At 47.9% G+C, this 25,358-nt stretch overlaps 1 protein-coding gene across 1 annotated transcript in view; it reads right to left on the reverse strand.

The window, feature by feature from the left end:
- The window catches only part of MECOM (MDS1 and EVI1 complex locus), a 50,927-nt gene that overhangs the window by 14,254 nt on the left and 11,315 nt on the right, over window positions 1-25,358 (reverse strand). The window contains exons 5-10 of the mRNA XM_021719279.1: window positions 24,049-24,202; window positions 18,366-19,725; window positions 14,861-14,948; window positions 10,221-10,247; window positions 4,096-4,262; window positions 2,921-2,998 (exon numbers count right to left, since the gene is read on the reverse strand). Coding sequence (XP_021574954.1) covers window positions 2,921-2,998; window positions 4,096-4,262; window positions 10,221-10,247; window positions 14,861-14,948; window positions 18,366-19,725; window positions 24,049-24,202 — 1,874 coding nt within the window. The remainder of the gene's footprint in view (window positions 1-2,920; window positions 2,999-4,095; window positions 4,263-10,220; window positions 10,248-14,860; window positions 14,949-18,365; window positions 19,726-24,048; window positions 24,203-25,358) is intronic.

The raw sequence follows: 25,358 nt of genomic DNA on the forward strand, positions 1-25,358 counted from the left end.
CAAATATCATCCATTTTGGGGTAAATTTCTGATTTCCTCCTGGCTATCTTCTGGTCTTCTTATGCACTCTATTATTCCACTTTCTTTGTCTTTCTTTTTGTTTGAGTCTGTCACCTAGGACTGAAGACAGTGGCATAATCATGGCTCACCACAGCCTCAACCTCCTGGGCTCAGGTGATCCTCTTGCTTCAGCCTCCTGAGTAGCTGAGACTACAGGCATATACCACCACATTCAGCTAATATTTTTTATTTTTTATTTTTTTATTTATTTATTTTTTTTTTGAGTTGGAGTTTCACTCGGTCGCCCAGACTGGAGTGCAGTGGCCGCTTCCGGCCACCGCAGCCTCGACCTGCTGGGCTCCGGCGATCCTTCCGCCTCAGCTTTCCAAGTAGCCGGAATTACAGGCATACGCTACCATGCCCAGCTGATTTTTTGATTTATTGTAGAGATGAGGTCTCGCTGCCCAGGCGGGTCTCGAACCCACGGGCTCAGGCAATCCACTCACCTCAGCCTCCCAAAGGCGCGGGATTACAGGCTGAGCCACCGAGCCCGGCTTATTTTTTATTTTTTTGTAGAGATGAAGTCTTGCTATGTTGACCAAGCTAGTCTTGAACTCCTGGACTCAAGCAGTCTTCTCACCTAGGCCTCCCAAAGTGCTAGGATTACAGGTATGAGCCACCACGCCCAGCCCTTTTTCACACTTTCATAGTCCCAATTCTACTTTTAGTGACCACCACAAGGTTCCTGGGCAACAGCTGAAATTCTGGGGGTATTCACTTTTTAATGCAAAATCTCTATTGAATAACCTACTAATATCTGAATAAAACAAAAACATAGTGAAATCAATGTAAAAGATATTGACTTTTCCCCCAGATAAAACTGGACCTTTTGGATCTTTTTATTTTCAGCACAACCACACACACACACACACACACACACACATACACACACACACGCACACACACACACCCACTCACACCCACACAAAACACTTTTTAAAATTAGAATCAAACTTAGCTTAGCATGGTGGCATGCACCTGTAGTCCTGGCTACTAGGAAGGCTGAGGCAGAAGGATCATCACTAGAGCCAGGAGTTCAAGGCTGCAGTGAGCTATGGTCAAACCACTGTATTCCACCCTGGGCAGCAGAGCAAGACTCTGTCCCTAACAATAAATAAATGAACGAATGAACGCACAAACGAATGAATGAATGAATATCAATAGCACCACTGATGAGGTATAATAAAGCCACTGAATCTGGGTACGAAGAGGAGTAAAATGCGAATGACTCCACGACTACATAACAGCACCCTTGCCTGCCACAAGATGTGATGTGGAAACCTTTCCTTCCACTTCAGCAAAATTTCTGGGAATGGCATTTCCTTAAAAGGGGAAATTATCTAAGACTTTCCATTATGCTCTCTCTCTGAGATGTGTTATATCAAGCGCATTCTATCACGCATAAATTTAAAATATCACTTACAGTCAGCGATGCATGAAATACGTAGAAAAGCAAAAACTCTGAGAAAAACACAGGTTTTTTTGTTTTTTTTTTAGTTTAACTCCCTCTAGTTTTCTCCTACAATTCCAATGACCTTCAAATGAGCCTTGCTCTGCCCATTTTATTTTTCTCGCAGTTCAGAAAAATCCGTGAAACCTGATAAATTATCTATTTACTTCAGTGGAAAAAGTTAGCATTCGGACCAAAAAATAACTTTAACACATATGCCATATATAAACATTTCAAAGGAGGATGAAATTATGGGATTTCTTAAGTAATGTTCATTCTTTGAAGAAATATTTATGAGCACCTAATCCTGTGTTCAAGGCATTGAACATTCAACAGTGTAAGTTCTATTTTCAAATTGGAAGGGGGAATGTGGCTTCTTTTCATTCTCTCCTGAACAACGATATTAAACTTAGATACGTGCCAGGTGCCATCCTGCGAATCTTGACACTGAACAGGTTAAGCGAAGAGGTACTTGAGGAAATTGCTGATAAAATTGTCCCCTTGTCCCTAGTCAACTCTATTTCATCTGTTCTCCCTCCAGTCCCACACTTAAGATTTACTCCCTAAACCTTCACTGGAAGCTGCACAAACTGACTTCGTCGTGCTGAGAACACAAAGTACATGTGGGTTGTCAACTCTCAGCAGAGATTTGAGGCTTGAAAAGAAAAAGTGGGGTGGGGTGGGAGAAGGCTGCAACATTATGATTTATGTCAAAATAGCTCTAATTACTAAAAAGAGAGAGCATTACAATAATAAGAGTAACTTTAAGGATGGCCAGTTTTGTTTAGTTTTGATTCAGAGTTTAACTCTGTCGCCCAGGCTGGAGTGCCGTGGCACACTTATGGCCACCACAGCATCCACCTGCTGGGCTCAGGCGATCCTTCCACCTCAGCCTTCCAAGTAGCTGGAACTACAGGTGTGCACCACCATGCACTGATTTTTTTATTTACTGTAGTGGTTCATACTTATACTGCAGGGGTTCATTACTGCAGTGGTTCAGCCTTCCAAGTAGCTGGAACTACAGGTGTGTACCACCACGCCCTAATTTTTTTATTTACTGTAGTGATGAAGTCTTGCCAAGTTGCCCAGGCTAGTCAAGAACCCCTGGGCTCAGGCAATCCTCTCGCCTCTGCCTCCCAAAGTGCTGGGATTACAGGCGTGAGCCACCGTGCCACCCAGCAAGGATGGCCAGTACTTCTAATACTTATTCTGTACTAGACACCATGCTAGGACTTTTAAACTGAGCAGTACAAAGCCTCCACAAAAGACATCAGCACTCTTCTAATTCATCCTAGTCATGGGTGAGCTCTTCTTTGACTCAAAATTGAACAGACATGGAGGAAATTCAGACACAGACAAAAGCACCATCACAGCACTGATGGAGATACTCAGCAAACATCCCTGACATACCTGTAGGGCTGCTCCCCCGTGTGGGTCCGCAGATGCCTCGTCAGGTTTGCAGACCTTGGGAAGATCTTGCCGCAGTATCTGTCACGAAGAGATGTTGATGAGAGAAAGTCAGCACATCCACTTCATTTCCCTCGGACCATGGAGCAGTCAGATGCTTATTCCCGACTTAATTAATCCTGCATGGAACTCACATGCCTTTGGTATTTAACATCTGCAACAATGCCATGCTATGGATATAAATAACTCTACAAATGAAGCCGTGCCACGAGCGAGGGTAGAAGCTCTTAGGCATAAACGGCGGTTTATGAAACCAGACTTCAGTTTTGACGACCCCGTACGCCTCTCTTATTAACTCGGCGTCTTCACATTCACAACACTGAACCAGACAAGCGGATTAAATACATACATACATACATACATACACACATAAATAAATAAATAAATAACGAGAGCTGGTGACTCTGGGTGGATGTAAACAGATTTCAAATGTTTCGACTCATTTGACGTGTCAGCCACAGTGACAAGCCCTGTGCACAGAGTGGTATCAGATCAGACAAGACCCCGAGACTGCATCCATCAAGGTAGGCACCCATAAAAGCTTTTCTGGAAAGAAAGTGACACATTTTTTCAAGGAGCAGATAAATTGATATGTCTTGAGTCAGATACCACAAATTTCTGAAGACAATTCAGAAATTATAAGCACAATTTATTTAGGGAAAAAAACACACGTGAAATCAGAGACATAAAACGAGCCTCGCTCTGCCCTGAGGAGGAACGAGGGATACTAACTAGCTTTCTCCACTTGTGGACCTGATTCTTCAATGCCACGACCATTTACAAACACGTGTTTGAGGACCGTAGTATTATACCTTTGGATGAAAATAATTAACTGCGGAAGAAAACTCATAAATATCACAGGGTGACAAGTGGATAGCTCCTGGGCTGGTTCCAAACTCATTTATCACAGCCAAATGGCCTGTGTTAAAACTCTCATTTCATGATAAGTTTTTAAAACCACTATTTTTACACCGCGCCAAATAAAGAGCACTTTGAAGTGCCTGGGCTCTATCACGGTGACTGCTAATCACCAAATCAAGAATGACTTCCCACACAGACGGCCGGGCCTTTGGAAACCAAAGGGAGACAGGGCCATCGCCTTAAGTGACCGTGGCTACCTGCAGGTGTAGCGCTCCTTGCCCTTCCGCAGGAGACTCTCCGGCAGGGCCGTGGGGGGCGCCCGGAAGTTGAACATGGAGGGCACCGACTGCAGGAGCTCACTGGCCTCTGGTTTCAGGGCACTGAAGCCCTCCAGCTTTTCCGCCATGTTTTCAATCGCCGACATCTGAAAGGCAAAAGCACAAGACCGTGAAGGGTGTGGCATCTTTTCTTCAGTGGCAATCTCTGGAAAGCCAAGACCATCATTAAAAGGGAAGCATCAAGTTCCAGCTACCTGGAAGGCTGAGGTGGAAGGATCGCCTGGGTCCAGCAGGTCGAGGCTGCGGTGGCCAAGAGTGTGCCACTGCACTCCAACCTGGGCGACAGAGTAGGACTCCAACTTAAAAAAAAAAAAAGATAGAAAAAAACCAATCCTCATTTGGTGATATTAAGAGGTGAGGCATGGGAGGCCAAGGTGAGAGAAGTGCCTGAACTTATGGGATTGAGACCAGCCTGGGCACCTTGGCGAGACCTCATCTCTACAATAAATTTAAAAAATGGCCAGGCATGGTGGTGCACACTTGTAGTTCCAGCTCCTTGGAAGGCTGAGGCAGGAGGATCACCTAAACCCAGCGGGTCGAGGCTGCAGTGACCGTGAGCGTGCCACTGCCCTCCAGCCTGGGCAACAGAGTGAGACTCTGACTCAAAAACAAAACAAAGCAAAAAACAGGGAAGCATCAAATCTACCAAATGCAATGGGTGACAGAAAGAGACTGCAGAGTTCTGATATTACACAGACAATGAGAAAACTGATGGGTTTAGGAAATAACACAAATAGAGCCAAGCTTGTAAAGTGCTTGGTGACCCTTTGTCATAAGGCCTTGGGTTAGACCATTTCATAACAACCTGATACACAAGTGAGCAGTGAAGCACACAGAGAGATAATCAGGCCAATGTGACTTTGTATTGATTAAGTGATAGCATTCGTATCACGTTATGGACATCAACACAATGGAAGTTTTGGGAAGGGGTGCTAGATGCCTTAAGCACAAAACCAAAAGAATCCCATGAAAAGGACTCCCAGCACAGAAGAATGTAACGTGCTGCACATTGCAGCTTAGGCCACATGTGTACAACTCAGAAAGAAAACATTTGAAGGGGAAGAATGCTTAAGACTACCTCAAATTAATATCCCAACATACCATGTTTTAATGGAATTATAGACAAATAATTTTGATGCAATACTCATGTGTTCTGGACAAAGACTGGGTTGAGATGACAGCTTATGATATATTAAGACTTCATAATAAGATAACTGGGCAGGCACATTACAAGAGAGGGGGCAGTTCATGGAATCGCACTTTTAGAGAAAACCATTCTTGGGAAAAGCTCTCCTGCCTACTTCTTACCCTCCAACAACCTAATTTATGTCGCTTCTAATCTTCGAGTCTGTGCCTGCCTGTGTGTGTCTTTGACAGAGTCACCATCCGAAGGTGGTCTTTACATTAGAGTCAGCTTGATTCTCTACGTCTGTAGTCAGAGGCCTCACCCCTTTCCTTCCACCCTCTCAGAATGTCACGTATCCTTCAGGGCTCGTATGACTTGAGGAAGTGCTCACCACCGAATTCGTAAGCAGAACGGGCAAAGTTTCAGGCCATCGAGTTAAATCCATTCACCCACTATTTATTTGGTTCTCAGGGCAGGGTGCTCCTAGGAAGCGCAAAAGCTATGAAAATGGTGTTTGCATTCCAGGTGCATCCTGGGTATTTCTCAGAGAGTTGGGGTGGTAGACCAAAGACACACAGGGCCGGGTGACACCGACTGCACGTTCAAGTGACCGGCCGGCCCACGAGGCTCATTCTTATGCTGACGAGACAGCAAGGTAGAGGTGGAGGCCTAGACAGAGAGAGATAGAGGCCTACTTCACCAGCTCGAGTTAAACACCAAAGGCAACGTTTCTTCCTCAACAGGAAAGTTAGCCAAGTGTGTCTTCCGTGGACACGAGGCTGGGCAGAATCCCAGCAACTTCTTGAACTAGAGCAGAATCTGAGCAGCACGGCGTGAGCCTGGTCTCTTCTCACCGAGGGAATACTGCATGTTTGATTCTCAAATGGCGATCCCTGTTCTGGTTAGTTCCCTGACTTCTCTCTTTATCCTGGAGCCTGTCCTTCCCTCCCACACCCAGACTCCTGACGCCAGCTACGAATTGCAACGTACAGGGTACCACCGCCAATTTGCCAGATGCCCTTCGTCAAACACGGTATAGAAAAATCTCGGAGGAAAGTCAAGATACATTGACTTGTCAGATGACAAATGTGAACGCACTTCAAGGCAGCGAGGGCCTAAGCTCAGGGGTTGATTCATAATCACTCGGCTGCTAAAGCATTCTCTGCAGATGGGAGTGGACAGCACATTTGTCACCGTGAAGGGTTCTGACACTCACTGATCACGGGGCAGAGATCCGCGGTGATGCCGCTCAGAGGCTGCCGGACTGCCGAGGCGGCCATTGCTCCTCCTAGCCGAGCACTGGCACGCTCAGACCATTGGGTTTTATTCATGAAAAAAGCAACCCAGAGAGGCTGCAGGATAGTATTGCTCCTTTCAGATAGTACTGTTCCTAACTGTTCCTTTCAGAAAGTCATTTTGATATTCCACTCACCATGAGGCAGATTGTCTGAGTGAAAAATAACCTCTGGCCTTCAGCTGGAGCAGGAGCTGGCCAGGGTCAGGGTCAGGAGTGCGTGTATTTATTGGGAAGAGCAGGAAGTGCTTGGGGCCTGGGTACCAATGTTTTATTTATGGACATGCAAGGTTTCAATAAAGTTTCATTATCTAGTGTCTTTAAATCACTGCGTATCTGTCCTGTTGACACCTTCAGGTTCCTGCAGCGAGGCAAGCCACAGCACCATGGTAAGCGGCTTCGACGAACATACTTGGCTTTCTTTTCTGGACTCGTAAGTGACAGTCCTTCAGCTGGCTGCTGAAAAACATGTCTTGCTTTTACAGCTGCCCACGGCCAGCCAGCTCCTTTGGAAGGAGGATCACTGTGATGGCCGCAAACTGTTTCGGTTTGGGAAAACCATCAGGAAACAAGAACGTGTATTATGGGCTTGATGGCTCAACAGAGATGTCCTTAGAGATGACAGAGAAAAGAGGTCCTCCGCCCCAGTGCCTCTCTTATAAGCTAGCCCCTACCTTTGGTCTCTGGTGTCAAATGACAACAGGACTAAGTTGGAATGGGGGAGGGGAAGGAGAAGATGAGACGTGAGAGAGGGTCACCGCTGACACACCTGGGCGTACACATGCATGCACACATGTACACACACGCTCATGCATGTACACACAACACCCTCCGTTCCCAGCCCTTGCTACAGAAAAGGCCTCAGTGAGTTCCTCCTTCCACCCTCCCCACGTTTGCGCTGACGGCCCCTGGCATCTCCGGAGAGACTCAGTCTCCACACTAGGAGACACAGTGGCCTGGAACGCAGCTCTGAGACAACGGCAGTCCGGTCTACACCTCAGATCAAGGTGTAGGACGAGGATGAGCATTCACTTGTAGACGGATCCAAACCCCAACTGTCGCTGGATGTCTGGTCTGACTCACAGGATGTCCCTCTGGAAGTAACATGCTTTTTTTAAGGGGAAGTAGTAAGTTTTGACATCTACTTCAAAGTTTTAGATTTTAAAAATCAGGATAAACCGGAATAAATGGAACAGAATCTAGCTATTTAGTTTTTAAATTACGGCAAAGTCAATGAAAAGAGCAATGTGTACCACTATGATGGATAAACTTCCTGGGAAAGGGGAGAATACAGGGGAAAAGTTAGAGCATATATTTCAACATGTATTGCCGTGTCACCACGAATGCCATGGGCTAATCTAAGATCAGTAAATGACAGTTTTTTCTACGGAGCAGTAATTTTTATTTACATATATAATAGCTGTTGATGCTATCTGCAGCCAGATGTCTGGAAGAGGAAGTCATTTCACCCCCTTTCCATCCCCAAGAGGCTATTAACTTTATACTGACGCAAACTAGTATTTAGACACAATTCCCTAGCTCCTACCCAAAAATGTCGCTATCTCTCCGGTCAAATAAAGTAAGTATTTTTACAAACATTTCATCAAGCAAGATAGCATCAACTAGGTCCAAGCACTTAGCTTAACATTTATTATCTGGCAGCAAATAATTGATGACATGAAAACATTTCTCATTAAAACTATTAAAGTGACAACCTGATTATATGAAATGATATGTCTGGGGCACCGTAAGTTATGTGACCTCATGTTTCACAAATTAGATTACACATGGCTTTATCACAAAACAACGGACTTTTCATAAATAACTTATGATGGGAAAGTTTGTGGATCTGGGAGTTTTCTATATTTATTCACCTGATAATCCTGAGAAATCACAGAATCACGGTCATCTGGGGAAGTAAACATTCCTACTTTGTGGTTATCTCGCTCCCAGCATCGCATTCAGCATCAAGATGACGAAGCCCCTCGGAGGGTTTTTGCCACCAAAATCATAAACCTACGTCTTTCATATTTTCTGCTGGTATCCATTTTATAATACAAACGTAAACCACAATCTGAAAAAGCTGTGACTCAACGAAACAGGCATGTTTCCAAGCGCTGGACAGCGGCGGCCATGCCGCAGCTGAAGAAGGCAGCTGGACCTGAACTCTCTCTCACTGGCACCGTGAGGCGGGCGACTGCTGGCCACGGGTGCCAGGGTGGCATCGGCAGCCTCGAGTTGCAGACGGCCCGGCTGCTGCCAGAGCCATATCGTACCTGGGGAAGGTTGGGGACCCTGAGGAATGAGCCTCCTCGAGACAGACCTCGACCAGAAAGCGCCAAGGAGCCCTGGGAATGCCAGCTCAGAAACCAAAGGACAGCCCTCTGTGACGCGTGCTCTCTCTCCCTCTCCTCTCTCTGTCTCCCTCTTGTTCTCTCTTATCGCTCTCTATTCTTCTCTCCTTCCCCCTCTCTCTCTTCTCTTTCTCTTCCCTCTTCTCTCTCTCCTCTCTCTTTGCTTTCTCTTCCCTCTCTCCTCTCTCTTTTCTCCGGTTCTCTCTTCTCTCTGTTCTCCTCTCTTCCCCCTCCCTCTTTCTCCTCCTTTGCTCTCTTCTCTCTCTGTTCTCTGTCTCTCTAAATACATTCCTACTTTTGAAATAAATGAACTTAATCCCTAAAAGTTCTCATCCTTTCAGAATGAGAAAAACACAATTTGTCACATATTCCACAAAGCAGAGAAAATAGAGGCGTTCCTGGTCAAGGAAAACTACCATCAGATAGAGGAAACAGACAAGTGCTAAAGTGTCCCCGCTATGTTTCTCTATAACCACGTGGGGCTTTAAAGGGACAGTGGACCTAAATCCCAAGACTTCACCCTCTCCTCAGAATCAGGAAAACGTCCACGAAGAAGACAAGTAAAAGTACATCTGTGCGCAGACAAAATTTTGTAATGTATGGTATTTTCGTTGACCAAGTTGGATCTGGGGGTGAAAACCGACTAAGCAGTGTTCTCTCTGTGTCCTGTCTTCCTCAATAAAAAAATAAGGCTGTCCCTTGGTATCACTACCTGAAAACTGACTATCTGGAAACAGAAGTTGAAAGTTGAGCAGGTGAGACCTGGCGCTAAAAGAGCCACTCTTAGATGACATGAGAGATGGATTTTCAAACATTGAGTCTTATTTCTACAAATAGCCAGAACCAATTTCCTCCCTGGGGCATATGAACGTGAAGGCCAGTGTCAGCCTGTGTTCACACACAAGTTCCAACTTATCCGTCAGAAGGCTGAGACAGGCTCCCCCAAGTGACATTGCTTCTGCACAGTCACCCACTTCGAAGCCTCTTTGAGCATGCCCCCAGGTGCCCAGCAAGAGCCCCACATCAAGGCATGAGTGTGTGGAATGGGCCAAGTTCATCGAACTAAGGCATTCTGTAAACAGTTCCCCACTCCCTTTGGATGCCCCACCATAGCTGGACGCACGCAGCTTCACAACGCAGGAAGCCCTCTCTGAAGGCTGCCACTGAACAGGGGTCAGGACTCTCTACGTCTCTACAGCAATCAAGAATGCAAGCTGTTTTCTTTTTAGTGTTACATTACGTTAGTCAAAAGTATAAGCAGGAAACTTACCCAGGTTCTCTGATCAGGCAGTGGGAACTGGGAGCAAAATTGAAACAAAAACAAAAAATTACTTCTGTGTCGGTATCTTTATTGAAATTTATCCTCTGAGAAATTAACATTCTACTAAATCAGTACTTTTTGCTTATCACAGAATTGTACCTTAAGTAAAAGCTTTGGAAATTAAAGTCAAATATTTTTATAACACAACTGAATCCTCTATTCACCTAAATTAAATGTCCAAATAAAGGTTATAAACCAGAATGTTCTTTTTTCCAAGAAAGCTAAATGCTACCTACTACTGAACCTTACAGCAAAGTAGATGCTTCCCTTTTACTCGTGATTACTCCCTTCAAAACAATATACCTAAATTTTACTTTAAGAACGAAAAATTGAGAAATTACCTGCAAAGTCCAATCTCTTGCATTCTTATAACGTTAATAACAAATAAAAGATATTTACTCAAATGTGAGTCACTGAGTAGCAAAAAGGCAACGTACTTGGAAATTCACTGCTTGACTTTTATTAGTATGGGATGCAGACCATCAGTATGCAGAACACTTAAGAATAGTCATTAAAATAACTAAAAATTCCTGTTATTAATGACTGTGAAAAGATTCACTGGGTTGCAGTGGAGACACAAATGTCATACCCTTAAAATTATCATTTTGCTTGGTTAAAAGGGACCTCTATCTGGCTTGCATCTATTTTCGTATGTTAAATAAGGAAGATACAATGTTTTTGAAGGGTGGAAGCTTTACTGCAGAAGGAGTAGACTAGCAAAGAAAATACTTGTTGAAAGGAAAACAGAAGACAGAGATTTAAGTGATTTACACATCAATGTGTGAATGACAACCTGGAAAAAGACAAAGGTAGCCCCAGTTCCTGGGAATGGAGTGACATAGCAATCAGACAATCTAGAGGAGTAAAATATGAAAGAAGGAAAAAAGGACAGCACATAAGTAAAAGAAAGTCTTTGTGGCAGAAGTACTCAGAGCCAAACATATCTGAAGCATAGGGAAATCAAAGCTAGGTATCATAGCTAGGTCTGCAATCCTACAACTGACGAACTGCTTCTAAGGCCCTTCCAAAGGACTGTCAAGGAAGTGGACGTGCCGGGATTCACAGTGACACTACCCCCAGCCAGCCCCTCCACCTGCTGTGTCTGTCACCCCCCCTTCAGAATTAGAGTCTAAACTAAGACGCCGTGAGTAACGCTCCCCTGCGTCTCTAGGGAGGCCTCCATAACGCCTGTTTCTCCCTACAGTAAACCAACTTATTCATAAGAAAAACACGGAAGTCCAGAAGTCCTCCAGTGGCCTGACAGCAACACACGCCTTCAAGAAGCGGACTCAGAGCTCTGAGTTCAGAACCCGAATGTTTACCTTTTAACGTCGATGTCCATGTTCACGTATCTGCTAAGCATTCTGACCGAATTCTGAAACTACGTCTACTGTTCCCCATGTCCGTCGGATGGTCTAATTACCTATCGGTACAATTCAGTGGAATCCCACTGGCGGAGGTGTTCGCTCGTCCTGGCCAGGGACTGTGGGCTGGGGAGGGCTGGGCTGACCAGGGGACGCCATGCCAAGCTGTAAGTCAGACCTGCTGGAGAGCTACTCCAGGCAGTCCCCTGTCTGCTGACTCCTTCCCCCTACAACCTTGAGAAAGGGATCTCCGCTCCAGCACGGTCATGACCCGAGAAGGACAGAGATTGGACGCGATGCCCACTTTGAAGAGGGGGACCCGGAAGCCCAGCAGGGTCCGTGTGTCTCTCCAAAAGCCTTCAGTGGACAATGAAGCAGTGACCTGTCTCACACACGCACTTGTCCAGCTGTGACGCCGTGCGAGCCCTGGAGTGGAGGTAGGTGGCTCCAAGCTGACCCGGGCTCTGTGTCTGCCACCCTTGCCTCCACCCACGAGCATTGCAGCACTTTCCACGTACTCCACGACACAAGGTGCCACTGGCAGAGAGGCAGACTCCGGGGGGAGCTTTACAGGACCCTTCATCCTTACAGCGAAGTGTTTCTGCTACCACTCACTCTTCCTCGTATGGGTCCTTTCACGGGCCACGCACAGAGCTAAGTACCTCCAGGCCACCCTGGGGAGGCCACCCCGTGAGGCGGGAACACCGGGTGAACAGGAGGAGGACTCACGGCCCACAATATCACACACAACAGCAAGGCATTTCTGCAGGTTCTGGTGACCATCTCCGCCCCAAGCACCCTGAACACACCTCTGCTTCCCTGGCCTCTACCTCAGACACCTGGGGATGGTCCCGCTGCTCAGCCAAGGAGACGGGGCAGGCGGCTGCAGGGGCTCCGGATCCTGCCCAGAGCTCAGGAACCCTCTCTGGGGGCATCCATGGCACCCTGGTGCCCAGCATGTGGGCGCTCACTCCCGGGTCCTGTTTAACAGCAGCAGTGGGATGTCCCTTGCTCCAAGACATGCCACTGGGTGTGAGAGGCAGTCACCGCCACCAGGCCCCAGGCCTGTCTGGAACATCGGAGGGAGGACACCCTGCCACAAGCACAGGCACACACCTCCCCTTACAGGATCCCTCACTAACTTTGGGGATATCAAATAGAATTTATTTTCTCTCTTATTCTTTTATCCTGAAGCGTGAACAGGCTGCATCAGTACCCACGGACGGAACTGCCCACCTCAGGCACCAGTACGTTTACGCTGGTCAGCTAGAAAACTCTGAACTCCAGAGTGGGTGGCAACCTTGCACCCGATACTCTTGCCTTACAGACAGAAACTGGGAGCCAAGGTAGCCAGGGCTGCACAGCTGGGACACGGAGGCCAGCTATGGCCCGTCTCCATCACACGGCGCACGTACCCAGCACTCCAGGCTGAAGCAGCGGTTAATTGCTACATGTTCATGATGATCAGAAAGTAAAAGCACTTTGATTACTGTAATGAAGTATATGTAAACAGCATATCCTCATCCATACTAATTTACAATTAGAAAGGAAGTTATCAAGAGGGATGTACTTTGTGCCGGATGCGGTGGCTCACACCTATAATCCCAGCACTGTGGGAGGCCGAGGTGAGAGGACTGCCTGAGCCCACGGGTTCGAGAACAGCCTGGGCAACTTGGCGAGTCCTCATCTCTACAGTAAATCAAAAGATTAGCGGGGCATGGTGGCGCGTGCCTGTAGTCCCAACTACTTGGAAGGCTGAGGCGGAAAGACTGCCTGAGCCCAGCAGGTCGAGGCTGCGGTGGCCCTGAGTGTGCTACTGTACTCCAGCCTGGGTGAATGAGCGAGACGCCAACTCAAAAAAAAGAGAGAGATCCTCTTTCTGTGCCGTCTGACACAAATGCCTGTCACGTTCATGTGCATTAGCTTACAAAAACTTAGAAGTGCTATTTAGATCAGGCTAAAAATAAAATATAACCCCTGGTAAACATGTACTGCTTTAGAACTTACATTCCATTCAGTAATTATGGGAATACGATAATTCCTTAGCCCTCCTCTATAAAATTAATACTACCTGGAATGTATCCATTTTAACTTTCAATATAAACTGTACATTTTCTCAGTTTGAGAGAGTGAGGGTTCTTGAGCAATGGTATATTTGTCTGTCTCCCCCAAGAGACGGCACTTCAACCCTCATACTCTTTACTAGAGACTTTGGCATTGGAAAAAAATGAAAAGAAGCTACAAAAGAATAATAAAAAGAATCATATCCCAAGATGAATGAATGTAACTCCTTCACAGCTTTCCACAAGACAGCTTGCCTAAGTTTCCCCCAATTTTATCAGAAGACCACTATTTTTGGCTTGAAGATATTACAAGAGGACAAATTAGTTTACTCTGTTTTCAAGCATTTTCATAAAAATGTTGCTATCAGCTTGGATCCTCGCAACAAAAATAACACAACATATAAACTAAGCAACCAGATTCAAGATGTTTACATACTGTACTTATTCCTAGCAATACAATTATCCAGCGCTCAACTGATATGTAAACACAGGTTTGTTGTTTGTTTGAGTTTAAAAAAAAAAAAAAAGCAGTGACCAAGTATGTAAGGGACACAGGGATGAGCCACTCAGATAATGCCGCTTGGTATTTCCTAGCAATGAGACACTGTAACTATTTTGATAAATGGACATAATCCTACTTGGCAAGTAGCTTTGTGCATTGTGGTGAATTCTTGTGCAATTACAGAACTTTCCTGGGATGCCCAGTGATCTCTAGATAAATTCCTTCACCCTCTATGGTAACAACTGGTCAGGTAGACTCATTTCCTGTTTTGAATCTAAGCCCTGAGAGAATAGGGAAGGCTGTCACAAGCTTGGGACAAGTCACAGAGTATCTCGGCGCCAGCAACCTTTAAGGGCAGAAGGCACAGGCAATATCGTCGTCTTAACTGAGCTCTGCTCACCCCCAAATGCGCTTTGGCTCCTAAGCAGCTGATAGCAGACAGTCATTTAACACCCAAACCGTGTTACTTTCCACACGCCCATTAACTAATATTTCTTTAAAGAGCCTGGGTTTTAATCCTGCGAGAATTTCCTGTGTTCCTCCACACCCGCGTCACCGGAAATCCTCGTGTTCTCAAGATGGCTTTCATTTCACTGCACCTGCTTCTCAAGATCAACAAGTTCGTTTACAGGCTGGAAATCTCCCATGCAAAATACTTACTTGTGGGTGGAACAAAAATCCCGGAGAAGGCCTCAAGTATTTCTCCTTCAGTGCTTCGAGTGGGTCCGTTAGTTTTCTTTTCTCTACTCTGAAAGGTTGAAATTAGATTTGGGATGTGAATCAGTCTTGCGTATCGATCCCCACAGAATCACCCACACTGGAAGCAGCCCTCGACGCAGCACAGGGCAGGCTTCTGGGAAGGGCTTCACACGACAGAAAGACACCGTTCGGCTCCTGGGGGCTGCTGGCAGCACTGCCAGGTGCTCAGAGAGTGAGGCTGCTTTTGTAATGGGAAAATCCGCTTAAAGACAAGTCACAACAGTGAGGAAAGACGAAAAATGAGGAGCCATTAAATCAGAGGCCTTCGTCACACATTCAGTTGCTTCTTGTTTCAAATACGGACAAGAACACTTGGTGATTTTGAAATCACGAGGGCAGGGCTAATGTTGAAAATTGAAGCCATTTTCTACCCAGGTGTTCTTCCCAACAGTCATTCTATTTCTTCCCTATTTGCCAATAATAACAAGGGAGTCTCCAAGAATATACCCTACCAGCCATTCTGAGGTTTTCTCTCTCTCTCTCTCTCTCTCTCTCATCTATCTATCATTTACCCAGTTATGTCATGCATTCACCTATCCATCAAATACCATCCATCTACCTATCTATCCATCTATCCGTCTATATACCCATATTCATCTGTCCATCTATCATCTGTCATCTATCTTCCATCCATCTATATATCTATGTATCGATCTATCATCTATCTATATTCTGTCTATCTATCCAGCCATCCATCCACTTACCCACCCACCCATCCATCCATCCATCCACCCATCCATCCTCTCAGGATGCCACTGCTGATAAACAGGCAGATAAGGTGGGGGCGGGGAAGAAGATGGGGAACTTTTAGAAGATGGAGAGAGATATCTAGAACTCAATCATACATCCCTTCTGCTTTAGAAATGCTTGCCATTCTATACCGTGTTAAGCACACAGGGAAATGACGTCATGAGTCCAATGAAAGCAATCTCTTTTACCAGTTGTTGGTAATTCTATTTTAAAAAAACTGTTGAATAAGTGCACCTTTAACACACTTAAAATAGCTACCATTTCTTCATACCATAGAGATATGTGTTTTGCACATATATATATTTCACTTACTGAATGGAGTAGGTGGTGTTATACCCCTTTTATGGGTTAGGGAGAAAAAGTCTCAAACATGGGGAAGGTAGGATTTCAACCCAGTCTGACACTAAAACTGGACTCTAGGCCTTTCATGAGTTTGGGAAAACGACAGGCCTGGCCCTTAATTGAGACTGAAACACCAGAGACCAGACGGAGGTCAGAGACAGAAAGAGGCAGGTTTAGAGGGAATGGGGATGGGGCGAGGGATATGTGGAGTTGCAGAAAGCCTACCATCAGGAGCGTGTGAAAGAGTAACTGAGAAGGTATCTTCCCCCAAGACTGAGATGTAGCCCTGAGCAGAAATATGACCTCACCGGAGACATGTGACATACAGTTTACACACAAACTATAAGCGACCTGTTGTTTCTTCTTTGTCCTTCTCTAGCCATGGGACCACCACAGGAATTAAGATATGATCATTGGAAAAAAGTGCCCAAACATGGTACGGACAGCACTGAGATGCTCTGGTATGGCCCCCTTCCAGCCCCTTGGCATATTCAAACAGGGAGGCCCCTCCCATGCTGGCAATGTTCCCTTGCTGACACATTGCAGCTAATACAGGCAGAAGAGTTTCTTTTTTGCGTTGGAGTCTCACTCAGTCACCCAGGCTGGAGGGCGGTGGCACGCTCCCTGCCACTGTAGCCTCGACCTGCTGGGCTCAGGCGATCCTTCCGCCTTAGTCTTCCAAGTAGCTGGAACGACAGGCATGCGCCACCATGCCCAGCTGTTTTTGATTTATTGTAGAGATGAGGTCTCGCCAACTTGCCCAGAGTGGTCTCAAACCCGCGGGCTCAGGCAATCCTCTCATCTCTGCTTCCCAAAGTGCTGGGATGACAGGCACGAGCTACTGTGCCCGGCTGGCAGAAGAGTTTCAAGTGCAAACTGGCCGCCGCAGTGCCTAGTAAGCAACAGGAACTCAGTAAGTCCTGTTGAATGAAAGAAGAGTACAGGGTCTTCTCTTCATAAAAGAGAATCTGGAAAAATATAAAAATACTCCCACCTTGAATGAGTTCAATAAAAAAAAAAAAAACACCCTCATAGCCCATGGGCTCCTGGCAATGTTTAAGATCTGAAGGAGGAAGTAAGTGTGAAAACGCTTGTGATAGCTAAACTGTGCCACTGACATCATTATCGTTGTGCATATCCACTTAAAGAAAACTGGCACTTGAACACCAAATCACGTGGGCCAAGTGGGTCTTACAGAAGAAGGCCAGAAAGGCCTTGTACTCAACGTGCGTGCTCCACCCAGAGAATTTCTGGATACACCCAAGGAAAGCAGACGATGAAGGTACTCAACAGAGACATGTTTTCAAGACGACCGCTCACATCATCTACCCAACATGCCTTGTAAATCATATTTCGTGTAACTGGGGGCTCCTATGAGGTGAAACGGACTGCGACTGGGACCGCTGGGGCTGCGCTGGTGGGCTGACAAGGGGACTGGCATTGTCACACGACCCCACCCCCACGCAGCCCGGTGCCTTGGTGCCACAGGAGCTTGCACTCATCCTTCAGGCTTCCTTCTTCCGCCCCTGGACGAGTGTCTTTAAGTATGACTTTCCCATATTTTCCACTCGCCCAAAAATGTGTTTAAAAGTAAATCTATTGTCAAGGGAGAAAAAAAAAAAATCCTGTAGACCAAAGCCCCAACTTCAGAGATGTCCAAAAATAAATCCAAGCCAGGCATGGCATCTCATGCCTGTAATCCCAGCACTTTGCGAGGCCAAGGTGGGAGGGGTGCTTGAGCCTGGGAGTGCAAGACCATCCTGGGCAGCATAGCAAGACCTCATCTCTACCAAAAAAAATCAACAAATGAGCCGGGCATGGTAGCACATGCCTATAGTTCCAGCTACTTGGGAGCCCAGGAGGGTTGAAGTTGCAGTAAGCCATGATCAGTGGTGGCCATGCCACTGCACTCCTGCCCGAGTGACAGAGTGAGACACCAAATCAAAAATGGACAAACAGACCCCAAAAAGAGTCCAAAGCCTAGGGGCCAACTTTCTGCACGAGAAGGCCTCCGTCGGCTCCCACGGCTTGCCCTCTGCTCCGCGATGATCACAGAAACGGCCCGTGGGGAAGTCTGGCGCGTGGTGGCCTCCTGCCTGGGTGACAGAGTGAGACCCCAAATATAAAATGAACAAACAGACCCAAAAAGGAGTCCAAAGCCAAGGGGCCAACTTTCTGCAGGAGAAGGCCTCCGTCGGCTCCCACGGCTCGCTCTCTGTTCCGCGATGACCCCAGAAACGGCCCGATGGAAGCCCAGCGCATAGAGTGGTGTGCCAGCCCGGCGCCTGCTCCGCGGCCGGCCCCCCGCCCTTACCTGTAGATGGGGTCCATGAAGAAGGGCGTGGGCCTCGCGTGCTGCAAGGAGCCGTCGGAGGCCGCTCTGGGCTCCGCGCAGCTCCCCTTCCTCTCCCCGAACACGTGGTTCTTCCGGGGCTCGGCCGGCCGGGCCCCGCTGGCCCGACTCCGGCTGCCCATGCTGAGGTCCAGCGGCTGGTCTTGGCCGGCGGCGGCCGGCGCGGCGGGGGCCTTGGAGGCGGCCGGCGTCGTGGGCGGCTCATCCTTGCGCTTGGTGGTGAGGTCAAAGGGGGACTCCGAGCTGCCCATCTGCAGCCTCTTGGCTTCGCCCGGCGAGGGGGGCTCCACCTTCAGGGGTAACGACCTCAAGTCTCTATCAGGAAATGGGTACATTGACTGAGAGAATGCTGGAAAAAACGGGAGGGGAAACACGGAAGGGTAAGGTAAAGCTCCAACCTTTTTGTCTTGCAGCCCCACCAGTCCTGCGGAACCAAAGTACTTTTCAGCAATAGAAGCAATCGCCTTTATAGAATCATTCACCGCTCCCGACACCGCAGTCTGCTCCTCTAGGGACGGCGAGAAAGTGGCATGATTGCTGCATTCTTTCTTATTAGTGACCGAAGCCAGATTCGGAAGCGGGCTCCCTTCGCCTTTGAACATGTTACCATTGTCTTTAAATTTCTCTTTCTCACTTTCAAGGTCACTCTCCAGATCGGAGCCCGAGGTTGTCTCCAGGTCACTGCCACTTGGCGTACTGACATCGTCAAGGTCACTACTCTCTGACTGGTCACTGCTTTTCTCGAGGGGCCCCTCTCCGGAGTCCCGCTCGGGCTGCGGCTCCACCGGCTTACGGTCCCCTACGGGGGGGTGTTTAGAGAGAGCCTTCAAAATGTCCTGTGTGGCGGGCAGTATCTGAGGACGTGTCATGAGGGGGCTTTGGCCTCTGTTTGTCTGTTCAGTACTTGGCAGTCCTTTGACCGGAGAGCTAGCAGGTATCAAAGGCGGCCTGTGGTACAAGCCGGAGGGAAACAGACCGGGGAAGCTAAAAGAGAGTCCAGGAGCTGTCGGAAAGGTAAGCCCGGCAGGGTGCCTGCTGGCGCCAAAATAGTCAGCCAGGCCCGCGCTGGCGTGGCTCATGGCGACCATGGACGTCTTATCCATAGCGGGGGTTCCAGGAAGTGAAATGCCTTGGCCGAAAAATCCACCGGCCGCAAAGTGGTTCTTGCCCTCACAAAACCGCCTGTGCTTATTTAAGGAAGACGTAGTGCTGAACATTTGTCCACAGTCTTTGCACTTGATTTGGGTTCTGCAGTCAGCATGCATGCGCTTATGACGACAAAGGTTTGAAAACTGAGTATAGGACTTATGGCAGACCTCACCTGTGTGCAAACGACAAAAGAGAATCTCAGGCTTTATGGCAAGTGCGTCCGAATTTAGCAAGTATCACAATTGGTTCACCCCCAGTTTTGATCGGGAAGCCAGTCGGAGACGCCAGGGGCGCCACCCTGGGGGCTCCCAACCCAGAAAACCCCCTTTCACCAGATTCCAAAGCAAGGCATCCAACCTGACAAATGTCCGGAGGCAGCACAAACATGTCATACATATATGCTCCAACGTTGGGCCACCCCCGCCACGCAACCGTTGGCATATCTGTGCATCTCGGTATTTAGGGGAAAGCCCAATTTCAGCATGCACGGACTCCCCACCCGATCCCTGTGCTTTAAGTAGAAGCTTAAAAGTTAAAGTCTGGAAATGCACTAAGCATGAGACAAAATCCTGGAGCGCTCGAAACTTCTGCATTGCAGGCACCCACACAGAATGCAGCAGCCTCTCCCTCTACTGGGAACGACACCCTTCTTACCACCCCGCTTGGGGAGAAAGCCTGTGGCGGCCCTGCTGTTATTTAATCGGGATTGTATTATATCACACGCTCTCATCATTCACACATCAAAGCCACACAACAATGCACATTGTGTCTTCCGAGGCCTTTTCCACAATCATTTTCATGACTTGAGAAAGACTGACATAATTTACAATGGCACTATTTTCAGCTTGCAGAGGAAGCCGAATTGAATGTGGCCCATCCTGCAGTGCTGGTTCCCATGAGCTGGGATCACGTCCTCTGACTTCCCCTCGCACCAGCGGCGGCGCTAACCTTCCTGCATTGATGAACCCCCCAGCCTTGAGAAACATGGCCATGTGCTGTCATCTCTGCCCTGGTTATCTGGGAGCCTGCCTTCTAGGTGACAGCCAGCGGTGGAGGTGGGGAAGATGGCTACGTGAGCTCTGCTCCAGAAAGGAGGACGAGCCCGGGATGTGCGGCTGTGACTCAGCCCTCCGCACGGGAGAACTTGCAAGCGAAACAGGACACTCCTCCCCTCCCCCCGCCAGCATGTGCCAGGGCGCCTGAGCACAGGTGAAGGCCACACCTTGCAGCCCTCGGGAGCTCCTTGGCTGGGTGAGACCCCTCCTCACCGCGTGGTCCCGCAGGACCACCGTGTCAGTACCCTGAGCAGCTAGCTCACCTTGTATTTGGCTTTCCTAGGCATGAAGCACCTAACGTGCAGCCTTGCTTTAACCCTTCTGTGCGTGTGCAATTCCTGCAGACACAGGATAGGCCTTGCTGGCAACTGTCGAAACAAATTTCTCCGGAGAAATTACATTGAAGACAAAACACAATACGTATTGCTTTTGCAGGGTAGCTGCCTTGAGGTGCAGAACGGCTCTGCTCCTGAATCACAGCAATAATTTAAAAAAAAAAAAACCTCACATGAAGGAGATTTTATAGACTTTCAGTCCAGCACAGCTCACCCAGAACTTGGATTACCCCGCACACATCCCAGTAGGAAGTCCCGAGTGACTGCATAGCTATTTCTTTTGCTGCTAAAGGTTAAACTGCATTGTTACATATGTCAATGTGCTCGCTGATATGCAAGGAGCTTGCAACTGGGGAACCATTCAGGACATTGTAGGGGATGTCACATGCATTTTCATGGGAGAAGAAGATGTGGGTGATTTATTTTCAAATTATTTTACTGGAATATACTGGCCAGAGTCTGCTTTAAAGTCCGTACTATTTAACCACACACAATATATATTGTTGAATCGTGTGTGTTGAATTGTTTGATACATCAATCAAAATCATGTAATGGAGAGGGTAGAAGCAGCAAGACTTTCACTAGGTACAATGATCCAACGATGTGCACTAACAAGAAGTAGTAAGTAAAATATTGTTGGAAGTCTAAAATGTACTCATTCAGGAAGCAACCTCTCTTAAAAGGCACTGAGGAAGTGTCTTGATGGGTACTCCACAGAGGCACAAGCTTTTGAAAGACCTGCAACTTTCTGGCAAGGACGTCTAGCTCTCCACACCTCCCTCCTACAGCCAATGGCCTTAAGAAAATCAAGAGCTTCTCCACGCTGGTGTGACAACAGGTGCCCTTGACTTGTTTGCTGCAGGGCTGAGTGTGTCTGCAACTGGTCTCGAGAATACGGACTGGGGGTGTCTCCTGAGGCAGAGGCCTTGTTTCTAGCACTTGGAGGCCCGGCCTCCCACAAACCAGCGGCCTCTGGTGAGACTGGCTCCGTTGATGTTGAAGTCTGTACCCTCTTGTAATTTTCCCAGTAATAAGGAATTAGCCAGTAGTTAACATCGCATTTTTCTGCTTATTAAACAAATTAAGAGGCATTCTGAATATATTCCGCCTATTAGAGCATGTGGTTTCTATTTGAGGAGGCTGGAGATTCTGCAAAGGCAGTGAGTAATTACCTGAGCGCGGTGACTCTGGGCTTAGCTTGGCGGCACACTGTAACAAGAGACAGTCGCCATAAACACACCAGCAGGAGTAAATCATGGTGTGTGGCCTTCTGGGGAGAAACAAATATCAGCTCTGGGTGAGCCTCCTCCACCCAAGTCTCCACACCAATGCCTGATCCTTAAGCCCTTTTGTTCTGAAATTACACGGTGATTATTCATAATTACCCCATGGTTCTCTGTCAGATTTTACACGTGAAGAATGCCATCTGCTATTTGAATTTACCAATAATTACTGAAAATACATTCATGAGAAATACTTCACGCGACCTGATGGCAAAGGAACACCCTATCGTGCTTTCAAGTGAAGCGCTCAATTTCGACACAATTAAAATCCCAGATCCCAGAATCCTAGATGAGAGAAGTCTCTATTTTCTGACTTACTGTACGCAGCAGAGAAGGCATTCAGTGGGCGATCAGAATTCCTTGTGGTTTGTTCTACCTCTTTTCACACCAAAACATGACAAAACTTACCGAAACACATTTCTGAGAAATGAGAAATAAGTGAACTATTTCATATCATTTACCTGTAGCCTTTCCAAGTACACTTTCGGGGCATTACGACCTAGAGTCAGGAATGTCCTTCTGGGACAAGAAGTCTGGAGTTGCTATTGTGTACTTTATTTCCCACGGCTTCCAACAGGACCCCCAGCTCCCCGGGAGACAAGAGCACCCTTCTGTCTATCTATTTGCTGGTCCTTCTCTTCTGGGGAAGAGAAAAACATGGGAGCCAAACAGGACTCTATTGTGAGCCCCAAAAGGAAAGGAGAGCTGCTCAGTGTTTGGCAGCACAAGAGAGGGCTGTGTCAAGGAAAGACGGGGGAGTTGGTCTCTGGCTCTCCGGGCTGGCACTGGAGACGTGCTTTCCACCGGGTGCTGTAGTAGTGTCTCACATGCCCACTACACCCAGAGGCTTGCCAAGTGCCGAGTGTGTGCCAATAGACTCCACGTGTATCTGGGTCCAAAACCTGTCTCGGAGGCTGCAGCGCAATGCCATGAGTCACTGTATTTATAAACTCAGCCAAGTCGTGGATCAAAAGGAGCCCAGAACCGTTGCCCAGACAGACTGAGAACAGCAGATGCTTCATGTAACTTGTTTCAGCACAACAGAGGACGGGCGTGGTGGGCAGGGGGACTGCATGGGGAGCCGGGTCTGGCTGCATGAAGCATGTGCCCGTGGTGCTCTGGGTAGGGTGTGTGTGGGTCTCGATCACAGGGCCCTGAGCTCACCCCCACCTGTGGGTCTGCTTTGTGCTGGCCATGTGAGCACCAAGCCCTGAGAGCACCCACCTGTGGCTCTGCTCTGGTGCTGCGGGAGAAATGGAGTGCCCAGTGTCCACGTGAAAATGTTCTGGTCTGTCATTTTCAGTGACAGAGGTCTACTGACCCCCAGCCGCCATGGGCATAGGAGGGACATCAAAGAGCCTTTCACCCCATCCACACACACCACACACGCACACAGCCGGAAGCCTCCTTGCCAGGTGGGCTTCTCCCAGCTCTTTCTGATGCAGAACAGGTTTTTAATCACTTCATCTCGTTTAGTGATATCTGCAGTCTGCTGCTTTGCAAAGTCATGAACATTTACAGTGTGAGACAAACCTGGTTGCCTCGATTAAATCCTGCAACCCGGGAGGCTTCCCTTTCATTATTTAACAACTCTTTTCTCTACCTGTTATTGATTTCATCTAACAGAAGACACCCCAGGGACCACAGACACAAGGCCGCGGATCTGGTTATAAGAGACTTCCCTGCAAGAGAAAAGAGCCCTTCTCGAGTGGACCAGAAGCGGCAGGCACGGTGACCCCAGGGGCCTTGCGTGGCCTCTCTCCTGGCCCCGGCGCCCGTGGAGGAGAGACGATTCAGGGAGGGGCTGGCACATTCGACTTACAGATAAAGGGCTTCACGCTGCTGTGGATGTGCTTGTGCTGCTTGAGGCCCGATGAGGTGGCAAACGTCTTGCCACACTCCGGGCACGCGTGGGCACGGGCGCCAACGTGCTGCGAGCGAATGTGCCTCTGGAGGTTGCTGGGGTCCGTGAACACCTGCTGGAGATGAGGACTGATTAATCAGGATACTTGAAGCAGGTGGGAGACCGGGCGGCTGGAGAAGGAACTACACATATCTATTTAGTCTTTGCCTGTTTGTTCCAAGGACCAAAAGACTCCCAAAGCACGCTCTCCAGCAGGTTAGGAACTGTATTCTGAGCACCAAGCCCCCACTGGCATCAGCGGAGCAAAATAATGCCTGGCACTAACTGGTCATTGTCGAGGCCTTTCTGATCCCACTGAGAGCGCCTGGAGTTGAATAAAATGCCAGTCATCACACCGCTACTAGACCCGGCATGCTGTTTCCTCCTTTATTTTTTTATTTCTCTGAGTTGGAGTCTCACTCCGTTGCCCGGGCTGGAGTGCAATGGCACGCTCATTGCCACCTCAGGGCCAACCTTCTGCCTCAGTCTTCCAAGTAGCTGGAACTACAGGCGTGTGCTACCGCTCCCAGCTAATTTTTTATTTATGGTTGAGACGGGGGTCTCACCAAGTTGCCCAGGGCTGGCCTTGAACCCCTAGGCTCAGGCAATCCACTCGCCTCGGCCTCCCAAAGTGCTGGGATGACAGGCTGAGCCACTGAGCCCGGCCTCTTCCTTTAAATAAAGACACATTGTACAATGTACAAAACTGGGGGGATTTTGACTAAAGTACCCCAATGTATTTAAAGAGTTTGCCTAGGGGGTTAAATTCTAGCACGGTTACAGTAAGTTACAAGCAAGCTAAAATAATCCCTTGGCACACTGTAACCCCCCACAAAATGAAAAAGCCCCCCAACACAGCCCAGAGCAAAACATCCCTAAGATAACTGCCAAGGTCTTTTTAATTTTTTAGAAGAAAAAGCAACACACCATTTTAGGTTAACATGCCTAGCATGGGGGATTCGTGGGAGAACAGGACCCGGTAACCCAGTGGGCACTGAGATCTCCACTGGCATGAGGAAAGGTATCCAAACGCCGGGAGACATTTTTGGATGGATAAGACAGATGAAAATAAGATGTGATCACTGTGGCCCTACGCCCCAGCCAAGGTGAGCCCTTCCATGCCGCCCGGCATTGGTCAGCGCTGCCCTCGAAGACAGAGGCTCCACACTCTCTAATTTATGGCAAGGACTTACGCAGAAAAACCCGCAAATGCAGGAGTCTCCCATTCT

Source organism: Carlito syrichta, unplaced genomic scaffold (genome assembly GCF_000164805.1).
Source record: "Carlito syrichta isolate Samal-C Ts95f unplaced genomic scaffold, Tarsius_syrichta-2.0.1 Scaffold314349, whole genome shotgun sequence".
Classification (NCBI taxonomy): Eukaryota; Metazoa; Chordata; class Mammalia; order Primates; family Tarsiidae; genus Carlito; species Carlito syrichta.